We start from the raw sequence: 18,772 nt of genomic DNA, 5'->3' as shown, positions 1-18,772 counted from the left end.
AGCCATCAAATGTGATGGGTCACAGCAGAAAAGGGTCCATCCCTTCTACACAGGTCTGGCTGCTGGTGTCCCAGCTCCTGCCCAGCACCCCTGGCTTTGTCTGGAGGCCCAAAGTCCTTTCAGGTGGCTCCTTTGGCTAGGTTAGGGAACCCTAGCGCAGGACCCGACTTGGGAAAATGCAAGATTCTATGGGAGTCTAAAAGGTGGCTGCGGATGGGAAGAGGGGCTTTTGTTTGTGCTGGATTGCTTTTCAGCTATGCAGAGTTTTGGCTGCCCCCTGAAAGCCTCCATTTAAAGAAGATCTGTTTGCTCTGTTGTTTTAGTAAACTGGAGGCGGGAGGAGTTCACCGCAGGGAGCCCAGTGACCCAAGCAGCCATTGTAATCATACACAGTAACTTATGTATGCACATGGCTAGAGAGATAAAGACACACATTTAGTATTTTATTATGAATCAATTATTTCAAAGTCCCATACTGCATATTCAAATAAGGCAACACGGCACAGCTTCAGGCTTCATCGCAAAGGATGAAAATGACTGTTTCTAACTCCCCTGCTAATTCTCAGACATGCTTGAACACTTAATGAAAGGTGAAGTTTATTTTGTGACCCCTCAGTTCTCTTTCAAGTCCTCTAGTAGAAAGTCTCCATAGTGTTATCTTCTGACTGGGTAGAACCCACAATTCTCTGCTGTTTTAAAAGTATTGTCTTTGTTCCAGATGACTGATTACGTGACTTGGCTGCATTTGTGAGGGACCAACATGAACACACCTAGGCTAGTGCACCATTCAGGACCATGGGGTAGAAGGCACCAGGGTTCAAGAAGGAACTTGCCTATTGTAGGATCTGAGCTGGGGCAGCTCCTCTATTCCACCTATCCATCCATCTCCTCTTCTTCATCCTCAAAAGCTTCCTCCCCATCGTTGATGGTGGCATCCTGGTACTGCTGGTACTCGGACACCAGGTCGTTCATGTTGCTCTCGGCCTCGGTGAACTCCATCTCGTCCATGCCCTCGCCTGTGAACCAGTGCAGGAAGGCCTTTCGCCGGAACATGGCTGAGAACTGCTCGGAGATGCGCTTGAACAGCTCCTGGATGGCCGTGCTGTTGCCGATGAACGTTGAGGCCATCTTCAGGCCGCGGGGCGGGATGTCGCACACGGCCACCTTTACGTTGTTGGGGATCCACTCCACGAAGTAGCTGCTATTCTTACTCTGGATGGCCAGCATCTGCTCGTCCACCTCCTTCATGGACATGGGGCCGCGGAACACGGTGGCCACGGTCAGGTAGCGGCCATGGCGGGGGTCGCAGGCGGCCATCATGTTCCTGGCATCGAACATCTGCTGGGTGAGCTCGGGCACGGTCAGGGCCCGGTACTGCTGGCTGCCGCGGCTGGTGAGCGGAGCAAAGCCGGGCATGAAGAAGTGCAGGCGTGGGAAGGGCACCATGTTCACTGCCAGCTTGCGCAGGTCGGCGTTGAGCTGGCCCGGGAAGCGCAGCGAGGTGGTGACCCCGCTCATGGTGGCCGACACTAGGTGGTTGAGGTCCCCGTAGGTAGGCGTGGTCAGCTTGAGGGTGCGGAAGCAGATGTCGTAGAGCGCCTCGTTGTCGATGCAGTAGGTCTCATCGGTATTCTCCACCAGCTGGTGCACCGACAGCGTGGCATTGTAGGGCTCCACCACCGTGTCCGACACCTTGGGCGAGGGCATGACGCTGAAGGTGTTCATGATGCGGTCCGGGAACTCCTCGCGAATCTTGCTGATGAGCAAAGTGCCCATGCCCGAGCCCGTGCCGCCGCCCAGTGAGTGCGTGAGCTGGAAGCCCTGCAGACAGTCGCAGTGCTCGCATTCCTTCCGCACCACATCCAGCACCGCGTCCACCAGCTCCGCGCCCTCCGTGTAGTGCCCCTTCGCCCAGTTGTTCCCTGCGCCCGTCTGGCCTGCAACAGAACAAGAGAGTCCCCTGCCGTTTAAACAGGAAGGGGCTGTGCCATCACCATGCTTGTTAAATGGTCACCGACAAGGAGAGCCTGAAGATTCCATGATGTACTGTTAGGCAAAGGGACGGGCCGGGAAAACAGGCACCCACCAACGCGCTGCTGAGCAGATGCACTGGCACGTTTTTAGGCAAGTCAAAGTAGCTACTAATCAATTTAAAGATGTGTATGCATTTTGGCCTGGTTGTTCCACGTTAAATAGGTAATTCTCGCACACGGTAGAATTCAAAGGGAACAAAAGGTATACATTACAAAACTTAACGGGCCAGGTACGGTGGCTCATGCCTGTAATTACAGCACTTGAGAAGGCGGAGGCAGTAGATCACCCGAGGTCAGGAGTTAGAGACCAGCCTGGGCAACATGGGGAAACCCCATCTCTACTGAAAATACAAAAATTAGCCGGGCGTGGTGGCAGGTGCCTGTAGTCCCAGCTACTTGGGAGGCTAAAGCAGAAGAATTGCTTGAACCTGGGAGGTGGAGGTTGCAGTGAGCCAAGATTGTGCCACTGAACTCCAGCCTGAGCAACAAGAGTGAGACTCCATCTCAAAAAAAAAAAAGACCTTCTCTCCTTTGGGCTTTCTGAATTTTGTACTATGCATAAGTATTTTCTTTGCAAAATTGACACTTTTTCATGTTAGTGGAGCCCCTCATTCATCATCCAGAACTGCTGTTGCAAAATGTTTGCAGAACTATTCATTCTGTACCTATAATTGAATAGTAAGCACAGGATTAATTCCTGCCCTCAAATTGTTTCCAGGCCAGTTGAGAAAAGGAGTTTAATATGCCTGAAAGATTTCTGTATTCTATCCAGATTTCAAGTAACTAAAAAGAGACCTAGTGGCTGGGCATGGTGGCTCACGCCTGTATTCCCAGCACTTTGGGAGGCTGAGGCAGGCAGATCACCAGGTCAGGAGTTCGAGACTAGCCTGAGCAACGTGGCGAAACTCCGTCTCTACTAGAAATACAATAATTAGCTGGGCGTGGTGGCACACACTTGTAATCCCAGCTACATGGGAGGCTGAGGCAGGAGAATCGCTTGAACCCTGGAGGCAGAGGTTGCAGTGAGCCAAGATTATGCCATTGCACTCCAGCATGGGCAACAGAGCAAGACTCTGTCTCAAAAAATAAAATAAAATAAAAGACCTAGTCCGTTTTCTGTATAATTGTGCATTTTTGAAGACCTAGTCTGTTTTCTGCATAATGGTGCATTTTTGCCAGACAAGCTTATGTATACCTTACTTTGCCTAGAAAAAATTTGAAGCTGAAAGATTGGCTCTTAAATTTAAAATCCTGTTTTTCATTTTATCTCATTTGAAAATTGAAAATTTCACTAGCAAAAGCATTTTTTCCCATCTGTAAAGATTATACAGTTCTGTGTGTACGTATGAACAGATACACTTAAAGAGGAGTGGGAGGAAGTAATTTTCATTTTTGCTTTTCTGGGCACTGCAAGTTTCACACAGTGCAACGGCTTTCACATACTACTGTGAACATTTGTATTTATATATTTAGAGACAAGGTCTCACTCTGTCACCCAGGCTATCATACACTGTCACCATCCTAACTCACTGCAGCCTTGAACTTCTAGGCTTAAGTGATTCTCCCACTTCAGCCTCTTGAGTAGCAGGGACTACAGGAACGTACCACTACACCTGGCTAATGAACATCTGAAAAAACTAGATGCTGGATACTTCTCATTCATTTTAAAGTTAACATCTATTTTTTCATAAATCAAATAGTTGCAAATAATATAATTTCTGAGAACAGTATAATCACCTTAAAGAACTCCTATCTTTCTGTTAAATGTATTGATAGAATATATTTAAAAATCAGAAGGCTGGGTGGCCCACCCCTGTAATCCCAGCACTTTGGGAGGCCAAGGCGGGCAGATCACAAGGTTAGGAGTTTGAGACCAGCCTGGCCAACATGGTGAAATCCCGTGTCTGCTAAAAAGATAAAAATGAGCTGGGTGCGGTGGTGGGTGCCTGTAATCCCAGCTACTTGGGAGGCTGAGGCAGGAGAATCACTTGAAACCGGAAGGTGGAGTTTGCAGTGAGCTGAGATTGTGCCATTGCACTCGGGCCTGGAGGACAAGAGAAACTCTTGTCTCAAAAAAAAAAAAAAAAAAAGAAAGAAAGAAAGAAAGAATTCCAATCAGTTGAAGCTGATTCTTTTAAATTTTCTGTGATTACAAAGTGTTAACTAATGTTATCTAAATATATTTTTTCCTATTAGTTCATTTATCCAAGGGTGAATATTAAATACTGCCAAAATGGGCAAAGGCTTGGCATCAATTCTATTCCTCTTAATTTTTACATAGATGAGAAATCTTGTCCACAGATACAGGTAAATGGGAATGAATTATGTTCTACAGCGTCATTCAGTTCTTTGATTGTCTTTAGAATTACATGCCAAAAATCAAATAGTGAGCTATTATCAAAAATTATTTTCAAGCCTAGGCAACATGGCAAAACCCCATCAGCCATCAACAAGAATGAAGTGACCATAGTTGTGAAATGTAAAGATTTTCAAAATATGTTGCTGGGGAGCCAGGGAGGGACACTAAGGTACTGAACAGTGGATACAGTTGGCTACATTGTGTGTGTATGAATATATGTGTCTGCCTGAACATATCTGAAAGCACATACAAGAATCTTAACATTAGTTTGGGGTAGGAAGGAGATCAACTTTTCACTGTATACCCTTTTGTTCCTTTTAAGCCCTGTAGCATGGAAATATTTTATCTAGCTAGCTAGCAAAATGAATAAACATTACTTTATTAAAACATTTACAATTTAAGAAAGCACAGGTTGTCTCTGAGGATGGGGTTCTAAGGGAGTTCAGTTCCAGCTTTATATACTGCTTATGACATTTTAACTAAAACATGTATTTTATGATAAGAGAAGATTAAAGTGTAAAAGAGGAATTTATTATTATCATTATTTTAGAGATGGGGTCTTCCACAGTTACCCACGCTGGAGTGCAGTGGTGCCATCATAGCTACTGCAGCCCCCAACTCCTGGGCTCAAGGGAGCCTCCTGCTTCAGCCTTCTGAGTAGCTGGGACAATTAAAAAACCACTTTTTTGTGTGTAGAGAGGGTCTCCCTATGTTGCCCGTGCTTGTCTTAAACTTTTGAACTCAAGTGATCATCCTGTCCTAGCCTCCGAAAGTACTGGGATTGCAGGTGTGAACCCCTGAGCCCAGCTCTTCTTTCATGACAAATTTTAAAATGTCAGTAAGTGGAAAATTACTAAATGATGGCACATACAATGGTTGGCACTGTGATTGTTATGGAGGATGTCTGAGATAAATTAATGAACTTTTCAAAAAGCTGCAAATGGGTGGCAGGATCCCATGTTCCCCAAACAAAATCAGCTCTGCGTGTGCTCACCCAAGTGCATGTGGACACAGAAAAAAGTCCGCAGGGCAGGCGAGGTGGCTCACGCCTGTAATCCCAGCGCATTTGGAGGCTGAGGTGAGTAGATCACTTGAGGTCAGGAATTCGAGACCATCTTGGCCAACGTGAGGAAACCCCATCTCTACTAAAAATACAAAAAAATTAGGTGGGCATGATGGCAGGTGTCTGCAATCCCATCTACTTGGGAGGCTGAGGCAGGAGAATTGCTTGAACCCGGGAAGCAGAGGTTGCAGTGAGCCGAGACCATGCCATTGCACTCCAGCCTGGGCAACAAGAGCGAAACTCTGTCTCAAAAAGAAAACAACAACAACAACAAAAAAACAGCCAGCAGGACACAGCCCAACCGTCTACATACTCAGTTATCTCCCTATGGAATAAAACCTCAGGGGCCACCAGTAGAAGGGATGAGGGCTTTCCCTTTCTGCACTGTATACACAATCTATGTGTACTGTTTGAAAAAAGGGTGTACAAGCAGTTTGCTTTAACTTTGACATGAAAACATTAAACATTCTTTTTTTTGTTTGTTTTGTTTCTTTTCGTTAAGGCCAGCTATGGTAGCTCACACCTGTAATTCCAGCACAAGAGGGTGAAGTGGGAGGACTGCTTGAGCCCAGGAGTTTGAGGCTGCAGTGAGCTATGATCGTACCACTGCACTCCAGCCTGGGTGACAGGGTGAGATCGCATCTCAAACAAACAAAACCACACATTTAAATATGAAATACTGAAGTTTCCAGCGAGCAGAACCGGCCAGCTGAAACTGACTACACGGGCCTTTGCACTGGTCTGCAGTACCAGCCACCCCAGATAGCCGTTTCAGCCCCACTGAGAGGTCAGCTTAGCCTTTCTCGTCTGTTGTCTTTGCCCCATTTGGCAGTCCAATGCCACTGGCAGGACAGGCCTTGTGGCTCTGCAGAGGGGCCAGCTAGGCAGATGCCTGCTGTGTGCTGGCAGCACATCCGTGGCCCGGCCACTTCAGCCCTCTCGGATGGCGTCTCCTCGTGTTGTTCACAGCCCTAGACAGCATCTAGAATGTGACTGTTCTCTTATGAACAAGGATTCTCTTTCTTCCTGCCCATCTGTGTTGCACAGTGAAACCTAGCTGACTGCCTTCTCTTAGCAGACGAGAAAATAATCACTGTCCTTCCTAAGACCCCACCAACTTCTCCCCACGCCTTCCCCACCCAGCCCAGCAGGCAGCACCTGGCAAGACTACAATGCAGGCATTGGGAGGAAGAGGCTCGGGGCTGGTCCACGCTCGGGGCTAGAACTGTCACATTGTACAAAGGAAAGACCCAGGGCAACTGTCAAAATAGCCGAGGACCTAATTCATTAAAATATCAGAAACCAACAACTGAAAATAGTAGGTGGTTTTTGGCAAACATAGAACCCCAATCAGACTTGAGCTAGCTGTGAGTAGACGGAGATGCTAAACTTGACGGCCTCTGCAGCTCACACCATTTACCCAGCTTCCTCAGTATTTACAGTATGATTAGCCATGAAGTTTTCTGTGCTCTTGAAGAAAGTAGGAAGCTGGTGAATCGTGAAAAATATTTTCACAATATGCCACTGTCTCATAGCAACAGATGTTCCAGTTAAATATTTGGGAGTCATGAGCTGAACGTCTTCTGTACTGATACGATGTGATGTTAGTCAGTGACGCCAGACAGTTAGCAGGAGGCTGCCAACTCTAAGCTTTGCCAGTGGGGCTGCAACAGGTCCCCAGGGTTTTCTCAGAGTTCCCCCTCTGGTTTTGAGCTCACACTGGGTGATGGAGTAAGTGTCAAGGGTCTGTGCATTCCCTGCCCCCTCTTCTAGCCCTGAATCTGGAAGAAAAAGTTAGAAATGTAGAAAGAGACTGGAAGAATGTTTAACTTTCGGCTGCTTCATTCTTTTCCCACAAAACTTTCCAACAATCGAATAGGCACTCCTGCTATACAACCAGCAATTCGTTAAGGAAAAGTTTTAATTTTTTTGAGACAGGGTCTTGCTCTGTCGCCCAGGCTGGAGTGTAGTGGTGTAAACACGGCTCACTGCAGCCTCAACCTCCCAGCTCAAGTGATCCTCCCACCTCAGCCTCCTGAATAGCTGGGACCCCAGGTGCATACCACCACACCTAGCTAATTAAAAAAATGTTTTTTGTACATAGGGGGTCTTACTATGTTGCCAGGCTGGCCTCAAACTCCTGCACTCAAGTGATCCACTTGTCTCAGCCTCCCAAAGTGTTGGGATTACAGGCATGAGCCACTGTGCCCAACTGGGAAGCTTTCTTTTCTTCCCTTTTTATTTTTATTTATTTATTTATTTATTTATTTTTGACAGGGTCTTGCTCTGTCACTCAGGCTGGAGTACAGTGGCTCAATCTTGGCTCACTGCAACTCCGCCTCTCAGGTTCCAGCGATTCTCCTGCCTCAGCCTCCTGAGCTGGGATTTAATTGGAATTTTAACAAGTTGACACTATTTTTAGTTAAGAATTGGGAACTGTTTAAATGAATATGCTTATTTTATTCAAAAAATGTATTCGTTGGGCTGGGAACAGTGACTCATGCCTATAATTCCAGCACTTTGGGAGGCCAAAGCAGGTGGATCCACCAGGTCAGGAGTTTGAGACCAGCCTGGCTAACATGGTGAAATCCTGTCTCTGCTAAAAATACAAAAATTAGCTGGCCATGGTGGCATGCACCTGTAATCCCAGTTACTCAAGAGGCTGAGGATTACAGGTGCCTGCCATCATGCCCAGCTATGTTTTGTGTTTTTAGTAGAGACAGGGTTTCACCATGTTGGCCAGGGTGGTCTTGAACTCCTGATCTCAGGTGATCTGCCCATCTGGGCATCCCAAAGTGTTGGGATTACAGGTAACTTTCACTTTTAAAAGAATACACTACTAATGTAAGTTTGTGTTTCCTAAATCATTTCAAACTCTATTTGAAAATGGAATGACACTGGTTTATTGTAATTTACCAACTCTAACTAAAACAATATTGTATAAAGCCAGTGAGGATGGATCATCTCCAGTTCACAGACAATCCTGCCTCTTTTATTGGAGAACAACTTAAAAACTGTTTAGCTAAACAATATAGAATGTTTATACATTCTGGATATTTCTCTGTTCTCCATAACAAATATATTATTATTATATGTATTTTTTGAGACGGAGTCTCACTGTCACCCAGGCTTGAGTGTAGTGGCACTATCACGGCTCACTGCAACCTCCGCCTCCCAGGTTCAAGCCATTCTCCTGCCTCAGCCACCTGAGTAGCTGGGATTATAGGCGAATGCCACCAGGCCCAGCTAATTTTTTGTATTTTAAGTAGGGATGGGGTTTTGCCATGTTGGTCAGGCTGGTCTTGAACTCCTGACCTCATGATCCGCCTGCCTTGGCCTCCCCAAGTGGTGGGATTATAGGCATGAGCCACCGTGTCCGGCCTGACAAATATGTTACCTTAACAAAACAAGCATATTCATTTAAACAATTCACAATTCTTAACTAAAAATAGTGTCAACTTGGTAAAATTCCAATTAAAGGCACAGCATGTCAGAACAACCTGTTGAAAACTTAAAACATTCTGAATCAAAAATGGGGTTGCATGTCAGATGAAGCAAAGATACAAGAAGCAATTTTGGGAAAGCTTTTAAGCACCAAAGGTCATTTCTAACATTTTTGAAAGCTTACAGGGACAATTAGATAACTAAATGAGCACCATAGGTCTGTCATAATTTGTTTTAATCTTTGTGATCCCAATTATCAACAGCTAGACAGAACTTACTCTCTCCCAAATGTTAGATTCAAATAAAACAAAGAACACCTGCAGAACCGCTGAAGTGGGGCTATGAGAAACCAGCTTCTCACCACTTCAGTCTGTGATGCACTCGTTTCATAAAGGTCAGTTCGTGGCTTTGACTCTCTCTAAGACCTGGCCAGGTCCCGGCTGCACTGTGCTGACAGCTGGTGGGTAAGGCCACCTCAAGCTGCCGATCCAGACTGGGTGGCTCCTTCAGTTGCTGCCAAGATGGGCAGATTGGGCTTGGGCCAGACAGCCACGCCCTGCTGTAAACCTTCTCCATGAAAGCTGCCTTTTCCATGACCACACCTTTTAGACAACTGACATCTTTCTTTTGACAGTTAAGGCATGCAAAAGCATATGAAAAATAATATCATGAATCTCTACACACCTACCACCCATTTAAGAACTAAAACTGACCACCGGTACATGAAGCCCTGTGTAACAAGTCTGAGTGTGAGCACACTAAACCATGTAGAACTGGATACTTTTTTTTTGCTATTTTCTCTCAAAAAGCAGAAATGGGTGTGGTGTGAGTTTCAGCTAGCCACCCTTCCCCTGGGAACAGTGCAGCAAGCACTGAGATGCATTTTAATGTCCTGTCTTCCAGCTCCTCTATGTGTGGGTCCTGGTGTGATATGTGTGCAGGTTTCTCTTTTTCACAATGACAATTTATGTCAGCATAGAAGGCCAAATTCAGAGCAGTTCTTACATTTTTTATAAAGCCCTGAGTCTCTCACAAAATAAGCATTCAGTTGCTACATTTCTTTGAAACGTTTAATTTCAGGCAAAAGTGCAGCAAAAACTGTGCTCTCAGACACTGCTGGTGGCATTAATCCAATCGGAGGTGTGTCCAAAGGGCTTATATCTCCTCACTCTTTGACCTAGTAATTTTGCTTTTTGAGAATCTATTCTGAAATCAAAGTCAGGAACATACCAATTTAAGAAGATGTTCCATATTCCTTTTTTTGTTTGTTTGTTTTGAGACGGAGTCTTGCTCTATTGCCAGGCTGGAATGCAATGGCACGATCTTTGCTCACTGCAACCTCCGCCTCACGGATTCAAACACTTCTCCTGCCTCAGTCTCCTAAGTAGCTGGGACTTCAGGCATGCGCTACCATGCCCAGCTAATTTTTGTATTTTTAGTACAGACGGATTTTCACCATGTTGGCCAGGATGGTCTCAATCTCTTGACCTCATGATCTGCCCGCCTTGTCCTCCCAAAGTGCTGAGATTACAGGCAGGAGTCACTGCACCTGGCCTCAATATTCCTTTTATGAGCAAAAGTTGACCAGGTGTGGTGGCTCATGCCTGTAATCCCAGCACTTTGGGAGGCTAAGGCACACAGATCACCTGAAGTTGGGAGTTTGAGACCAGCCTGACCCAACATGGAGAAACCCTGTTCTACTAAAAATACAAAATTAGCCAGGCACGGTGGCACATTCCTGAAATCTCAGCTACTCAGAAGGCTGAGGCAGGAGAATTACTGGAACCCAGGAGGCAGAGGGTACAGTGAGCCGAGATCACGCCATTGAACTCAGCCTGGGTAGCCAGAGCAAAACTCCATCTCAAAAAAAAAGAGCAAAAAGTTGGAAAGAAACAGCTTCCTGATTATTGGCCATTATAAAGTTACATAAAGAATTAATTGCACATTATGGAGCTATTAAAAATTGTGTATTTTAGAAACTAAACAGTAATATGAAACAGTTTATAATATAATGTTCAACGGAAAAAGATATAAATGACACCGTGATTACACCTAATGAAAGTCAGTAAATAGAAAGAAACAAAAGTGAAAAAAATCCCTCGGTGCGAACAATAATTATACTAACATGAAAAGCATATGGACTTTTTTTTTTTTTTTCGAGACGGAGTTTCACTCTTGTTACCCAGGCTGGAGTGCAATGGCGCGATCTCGGCTCACCGCAACCTCCGCTTCCTGGGTTCAAGCAATTCTCCTGCCTCAGCCTCCTGAGTGGCTGGGATTACAGGCACATGCTACCATGCCCAGCTAATTTTTTTGTATCTTTAGTAGAGACGGGGTTTCACCATGTTGACCAGGATGGTCTCGATCTCTTGACCTCGTGATCCACCCGCCTCAGCCTCCCAAAGTGCTGGGATTACAGGCTTGAGCCACCGCGCCCGGCTCGGACTTTTTTTTTTTTTTAACTCTACCTTTAAACTTTTTAAGAAGCAAAGCAAAGTAAAAATCAGAAATAAATAAATACAAATCGTTCAGGATGGCAGGGAGATCTCCCTTTTAAATATGTTAAAAGGATATATTCCCAGTTATGAGACAATGTCAGCTGTGTCACCTGCTGTGCTTCCTTTTCTGGATTTAGTTGCCAGAAACTCAGAGCTAAAATTAATTCTCAGCCACAGCTGAGCTCACAGTTGACTCTGTGCTGTAAACTGCTACATTTATGCCTGTCTTTTACTGCTGTTTCATATCCTTCTTTGAAGAAGGTATATATTTTACTTAAGTAAAACTTTAAGATCTTCTTTATCTATAAAATTTACAGATGTGCTTGAAATGTCTCCATGTCACAGGACGCACTGCTGCAGGGGGAGGCAGGCGGCGAGGGAGGCGGGCGGCGAGGGAGGCGGGCTTTCACTGTGTGGCCTTTTCCAGCTGCGTACAGTGTGCACACATTGCCTGTCTAAGAAGAGGTGTGATTTCTAAAAGGTGAATTGGTTGGAAATACATGAATTGTGTCTGGTAAAGCTTGCTGAGACTACGGCAGACTCAAGCATCCTAATTCTGACTCAAGATATCTTAGCAGTCCACTCAGATTCTTACCAAAAATCCACTGAACCTCAATGAGAAACGACTGGGCAGAATTTTACAAGGAGGTGGGGTGATAGGGCCATTTCTTCCTCCAGATTCTTACCTGGGTCTATGACACCAAGATGTGTGGGGGGTCCTTCATTTCAGACTGTAAAGTGAAGACACTCAGAGAAGGGAACTGTTGCCACCAACGGGCAGAGCTAGGGTCAGCTGCTCAGTTTCCCTCTCCTGGTGCTCTGCCTTCCTGGCTATGTTAACTCTGTGACCTGGGAATGTGGTCCAGAAAGAAACTGTGGCTGCTGAGTCCATACTTACTGAGTAAGTGAGTTATTCAGTGCTGATCTGTATAAAATGGGGTCGTCCTTTTTCCTTCCTCACAATACAGAGCATTAATGTTATCCAAGTCAGGTCCACTACAGTGCTCACAGAGCAGTCCTTCCAAATTGAAAGATGACACACCATGTGGCGGTGGTAAGGGCAAGAGGGGCTCTCAGACACCCAATGTGGGCGTGCAAATGGATTCAGCTCTTCTGGAGGCCAATCTGAACCTCTGTGTGTGAGCATTTCTGCAGAACAGATTCCTTGAACTGGAACTCTTGGATGAAAATTACTGATTTGCTCACTCTATTAAAAGTAGTTCTCTGAACAGCTGTTATTTCCCAAACACTTTCACCAACACTAGCTCTTAGCGGCTTCTAAAATACTGGCTAATCTGGTGGGCGAAAAAATATTTTGTTTTAACTGCCTCTCACCTCTAGTCACCAGGAAATTTTGTCCCCAGGTATTTCTAGCTTTTATTACAATTGTGAAAAGGATGTATTCCCCAATGTATCTTATAACTGATTATTGCTTTTAAGGCGATTCTTCTGTTCCAGTTTGCCTGGGACCCTGACAGTTATAGCACTCAAAGTCCTGGGGAACACCTCCTCCCAGTTCCAGGCTAATCAGAAGGATTGGTCGCCTGATAGCAAAACTATGAATTTCTGACCATATTTATCTTGTGTCTGGCTGCCTTACTGAAGTCTTGTAAGTTCTAGTCATTTTTCAGCTGACAGCCTATCTGGAAACTCCAAGAGAATAATTTCACCTACAAATAACAATTTTGTCTTTTCCTTTACATGATTTGCATCTTTTCCTTCTCTGGCTTTTGTGCACTGGCTAAAGCCTTCAGAACATGGAATAATTATAGAGAAAATGGACATTTGTTTCTTATACCTAATTCTGCTGGGAACACTTCTAATGTTTCCCGGGCAGTATAATGTTGCCATGGGTTTCTGGTAGATAATCTGTAAATAAAGGAAGTTTCTTTCTACTTCCAACTTACAAATTTTTTGTCCTCTGCAAATCAGGAACACATCCAAAACTTTATCTTTTAAAAAAAAAAAAAAAAAATGTTTCCTGGCCTGGGGTAGTGGCTCACGCCTGTAATCCTAGTACTTTGGGAGGCCGAGTAAGGTGCATCACAAGGTCAAGAGATTGAGACCATCCTAGCCAACATGGTGAAAACCCATCTGTATTAAAAATTCAAAAATTAGCCAGGTGTAGTGGCACACACCTGTAGACCTAGCTACTTGGGAGGCTGAGGCAGGAGAATTGCTTGAACCCTGGAGGCAGAAGTGAGCTGAGATTGTGCCACTGCACTCCAGCCTGGAGACAGAGTGAGACTCTGTCAAAAAGAAGAAAAATTGTTTCCTGCTGGGAGTCAGAAAAAATAAAAACACTTTTTGGGGCATCTATTAAAATACTGTCTTTAATCTATTAGCAGACTTCTTAATGTTGAACCATCCTTGCATTCCTGGGATGTTGCTAATATTTATCAAACACTTATTTTGTACTAGACATTCTGAGTATTTATTTAATCCTTACATCTCACTTAGAGGTAGACAGTCCCACTCACAATGAGGAAATTAAGTCACAAATAAGTTAAATAAGTCTAAGGCCACCTAGTGAGTGGAAGGGCCAAGATTTAAACCCAGGGAGTATGGCAGCACAGCCAGACTCCTAACCATTACGCTATCTGCCTCTCAGTCTTACTTGGTCACAACGCGCTATTAATATTTTTTTAAAACACAACTGCATTTGATATTCTAAATATTTTATTTTGGATTTCTGCATCTATATTTTTAAGGGAGTTTGATATACAGCTTTCACTTGTATGTTCTAGCAGAAGCTACCTAGCCTCATTGGAAATGTTGGAAGTTTTCCATCGTTTTTTCTCTGGAATGGTTTAGATAATGGGATAGTCTGTTACCCTCAATTAAACTATCTCTTCCTGGTTGGTGCCTTTTGAGACATGTGTTGGAATGTAGATTTTTCATGATGTATTTGATTCCTACATTGTAGTGACTTTAAGCTAGAATCAGCCTTCAAATTCTGACATTTTCTTGGAAAACATTGCCTTTCCCAGGTATTGGAAATACGTTTGATTGGGTGAGGTTTTGTTTTGTTTTGTTTTGCAAAAACGTAAATAGATATGTGGTCTCCAGCATTAAAACAGCCACATGGGAAACTTCCAAATCTGCCACTTATCTTGTAGGTTCTACTTGATAACACTAATGGTAGCACTTCATTTAATTTTATATAATTTTCTTTAGAAGTCTGCAGAAAGATAGATTTTACCACCGTTTTTTACGTGGAAGAAGTGAGGAAAAAAGGATTTACCTAATTCTGATAAAACCAATATAAGAACCAAAAACAAAAGGCAAAATAACTTTATAATGATGGGGAGAAAAAAACTGATGTCTAAAATTGTTTCTTGGTTTTTGCTTTTTAATCAAGAACTATCAGTAGAAGAATTTCATTTAGAGATACAGAGGTCGCTTCCTACCAAAAAAGTCAAGATTTAAAAAAAACTGTTCCTTGTGATGAACCCAGCTGGGGGTGGGAGGGGTGGGGTTGGGGACCGTTGATTTTCATTCACAGTTTTTTGTATGATACGTGATGCTTTAAACTTGGCATATAAACTGATTTTTTTTTTTTTTTTTTTTTTTAAAAGAAGAAAGTGAGAAAGATGGAACGTACCGAAGATGAAGTTGTCAGGCCGGAAAAGCTGCCCGAAAGGCCCGGAGCGCACGCTGTCCATGGTGCCTGGCTCTAAGTCCACCAGGGCGGCCCTGGGCACATACTTCTGAGCTAGAGGGGAAAAGAGCCACCCACAAGAGTTACTTTCAGATATCTAAAATAATGGACTTTCCCCTTTCAAGTTCCATCAGTTATAGCTGCTTGGGATGGATCAACCAGGTTCTTTTCAGACAGGGTAAAGGAACTTTCTTAGAATCACAGAATTGGCTGGGCACAGTGGTTCAAGCCTGTAATCTCGGCATTTTGGGAAGCTGAGGTGGGCAGATTGCTTGAGCCCAGGAGTTCAAGATCAGTCTGGGCAACAGAGCAAAGCCCTATTTCTGGAAAAAAAGGAAAAAAAGTTAGTGAAGTGTGGTGGTGTGCACCTCTAGTCCCAGCTACTCTGGAAGCTGAGGTGGGAGGATCACCTGAACCCAGGAGGTCAAGACTGCAGTGAGCCATAGCTGTGCAACTGCCCTCCAGCCTGGGGCTACAGAGTGATACCCTGTCTCTTATTAAAAAAAATCCCAGAACCTTAACAGTGGAATGAAGAACCAGCCCAGGCATGATCTGGCAGAGGAAGTTCCAGGAAGAAGCAAGAAGAGAAATCAAGTCCACTAACTTCCTGCCTACTGTATTTTCCAGCTCACCCTGACACCTCTTTCCTGTTATGAAGTTTTATGATTTTAGCACCATGAAATAAACTATTTATTACAGCAAATTGCCAGGTTTGGATGAAATTCTCTGCTTTGTGACACCTCCCCCATGCATATACCTATCTGTGCCCATGTGCAATCTGAGCACCTTGTTATGGGGAGCACTCCACTGGCTCTGTTTCCCCAGAGTCATTCTCGTTTTGAGTCAGAGTGTTCTTCTGCGTCATTTTCATGCCAATTGAGCCAGAACTTGTTCCCAGTGAGGACAAGGTTAATATGATTCCAAATAGGACCTACTAGTCAACTCCTGTCCTGCAGCGCACACGCCCAGATCAAAAACGAATGTACCAGGCTGGGTGCAGTGGCTCATGCCTGTAATCCCAGCACTTTGGGAGGCTGAGGCAGGTGGATCAACTGAGACCAGGAGTTCAAGACCAGCCTGGCCAACATAGCAAAACTCTGTCTCTACTAAAAAAAAAAAAAAAAAAAAAGAAAAGAAAAAAAGAAAATGAATGTATCCAAGCTGGGCCGAGGGATGAGGAAGTGCAGTGTATACTGGAATTGTCCTTAATGTCCTCTAGAAATTACGTCTTCCATTACTTGATGTTCCCAGCCTTTGTCATTGTTGCTTAAATGAATAAAACCCAGTGATTCAAGCATACTGCACTTCCCAGCTCTCGTGTGGACAAGCAGAAAGTGTCTCCAACGTGGAGCCTCCAATAAACCAAAAGTATATCCCCCGGGAGATATCGCATGTGTGTGCAAGGGTAGCACCTGTCACTTTCTGCGTGTTCTGTTTTCGTTTTTTGTTGTTTTGTGAAGGACATGCACTGCTTTTATAATAAAAATTATTGAATTAATGTATAAGTGTAGTCCATATACATACATATATATATATATATATATATATATATGTAGATATTCAGGACAGGAATGATATTATTTCTAAACTTAGATAAACCACAGCCTGGAAATTTTACCAAATTCCACTAGTTTACCAAATTCCTGCAGTTTCAACTTCCAGGGAGGTCTGCAAGGGACCAGAAAAGTCACTTAAGACAGCGTTTTTCAAACTTTTAGCCAAGAATCCCCAGTAAGAAATACATTTTAAACTGGAAAAAAAAAAAAGCTTTATTTTTCTCAAAAAAACGCTCTGATTTATTCTAACAAGGTCTCTCTCTATCACCCAGGCTGGAGTGCAGTGGCACGATCACAGCTCACTGCAGCCTCGACCTCCTGGGCTCAAGCTCCCAGTAACTGGGACTACAGGTGCGCGCCACCAAGCCCGGCTAATTTAAAAATTGTTGTAGAGGTGGCGGTGGCGGCGGGGCGGGGGGCGGGGGAGGGTCTCCTATGCTGCCCAGGCTGATCTCGAACTTCTGAGCCCGAATGATCCTCCCGTCCCGGCCTCCCAGGACTTTGGGATTACAGCGTGAGCCACCGCGCCCAGCTAGACAGCGAAGGCTGGGCGGGAACTGCTGCGTTGATTTCAGATCACTAACGGGTGGTCCCGTTCAAGCGCTCAGACCTCGGGATAGGCCGAATCCAGCTGTTTGAAAAAACTGACAGCGGATTTCCCGCCCCGGAGGAGCGAAGGGAGTGGCCAGGCATCCTGCTACATCCCGGTAGAACTTTTCCCGAAGCAAACTCGCCGCCCGCGAAGGCGGCGCCCGAGCGTCCACGCGGGTCCCGGCCCGGCAGGGCGCGGCGGCCGCGCTACTCACACGATGACTCATTGTAGTAGACGTTGATTCTCTCCAGTTGCAGCGCTGAGTCTCCCACGTAGCCTCCGGCCGGGTCGATACCGTGCTCATCGCTGATCACTTCCCAAAACTTGGGTAGGGCAAGGCGGGGAAACAGACGCTTAGAACCCGGAGCCCGGGGCGTCCCCACCCGCGCCCACCCCGGGCTCCCGGGCCGCCGAATTCCAGGCGCGCCTGAGCCGCCGGCGGCCGCTCCTAGCTGGGGTGGGGGTGGGGAGCGAGGGGTACAGGGTCCCCGGCCGGCCACGCCCTGAGCGCTCCCTCCCTGCGGCCCGCGCGGGTTCGCATCCGGCTCGGAGGACCCAGGGCGGTGGAGAGGGTGCGCGCCCCGGCAGGGGGTCGCGCCAGGAGACCCGGGGCCCGCCAGCCGCCCACCCGCGGGGAAACCCGGCGCCGCGCCCGGCCCACCTTAGTGCCGATCTGGTTCCCGCACTGGCCCGCCTGGATGTGCACGATCTCCCTCATCGCGGGCGCGGCTCTGCGCTGGGCACTGGCTCTGTGGATGAAGGCAGCGACTGCGGCCGGCCCCCAGCGCCTGGGGACCGACCCTCCACGCCCCCGCCCCCGTCCCGCCGCCCGCCAATGGCCGCGAGCCCCGCCCCACCGCCCCCGTTCGACGCCGCTGCCTGGCCAGCAGCAGCCGAGGGAGGACTCGCGGGCGCGCCAGTCGGGGGACCCTTGCCTGGAGCCGGGCGGAAAAGGACGATCCCGGGGCGGACGGGGAGGAGACAAGAAGGACCGCGGCGCCTGCCCACACCACCGTTTTGCTGCCCCTCGCGGTGCCCTGCCCGAGGGAGACGCGAGTCTGGCCAGGGCGTCGGGGCGGCGGAGCCGACGTGGCCCGCGAGGTCTCAGCGCCGCTCCCCGGAGTCCTGTAGCCGCCCGTGCTGAGTCCAGCCTAGCGGAGAGGCGGCCGTGGAGCGCGGCGGTGCAGCTTTTCGGGGTCTCTGACCTCTCCCCTCCAGCCGCACCCCGGGCACACGTACTTAGGGCCTCCCAGTCCTGCTGTTTCCGTCTCCGGAGACACAGGGGGCCCTTCCGCCCTGACTACCCCCACCTCTTTGAAACAGGGTGTAGCTGAAGTGACTACAGGGCTGGATCCGAAAATGAACACCCTCCTGCGTCGGGTCTACGCAGCCTCCCCCTCGCGCATTAGCGAAGAAATGCGCTTCGATCTGGGAGGTCGCACAAGAGTCCCTCTTCCTGACCAGTTTTGTGTGGTGGAAGGGAATGACCGCCGATGCCGGGCCGGGTGACTTGGATTTTAATTCTGCCTGTTTTCTGTTAGCTCTGCGCTTCAGCGGACTCCGCTG

General features: G+C 46.5%; 1 protein-coding gene across 1 annotated transcript; it reads right to left on the bottom strand.

The window, feature by feature from the left end:
- Nucleotides 1-422: 422 nt before the first annotated feature.
- Nucleotides 423-18,441, bottom strand: TUBB6 (tubulin beta 6 class V). The gene is made up of 5 exons (XM_039463526.2): nt 18,142-18,441; nt 17,868-17,955; nt 17,421-17,529; nt 15,002-15,112; nt 423-1,937 (listed from the first exon to the last, which is right to left on the bottom strand). Exons 2-5 carry the CDS (start codon nt 17,922-17,924, stop codon nt 874-876), a joined length of 1,341 nt encoding a protein of 446 aa, XP_039319460.1. The 5' UTR covers nt 17,925-17,955; nt 18,142-18,441; the 3' UTR covers nt 423-873.
- Between the last annotated feature and the right edge of the window lie 331 nt (nt 18,442-18,772).

Source organism: Saimiri boliviensis, chromosome 13 (assembly GCF_048565385.1).
Source record: "Saimiri boliviensis isolate mSaiBol1 chromosome 13, mSaiBol1.pri, whole genome shotgun sequence".
In the NCBI taxonomy this organism is placed as follows: domain Eukaryota; kingdom Metazoa; phylum Chordata; class Mammalia; order Primates; family Cebidae; genus Saimiri; species Saimiri boliviensis.
The sequence above is the reverse complement of the archived record's forward strand: the minus strand, read 5'-3'. Positions and strand labels throughout refer to the sequence as shown.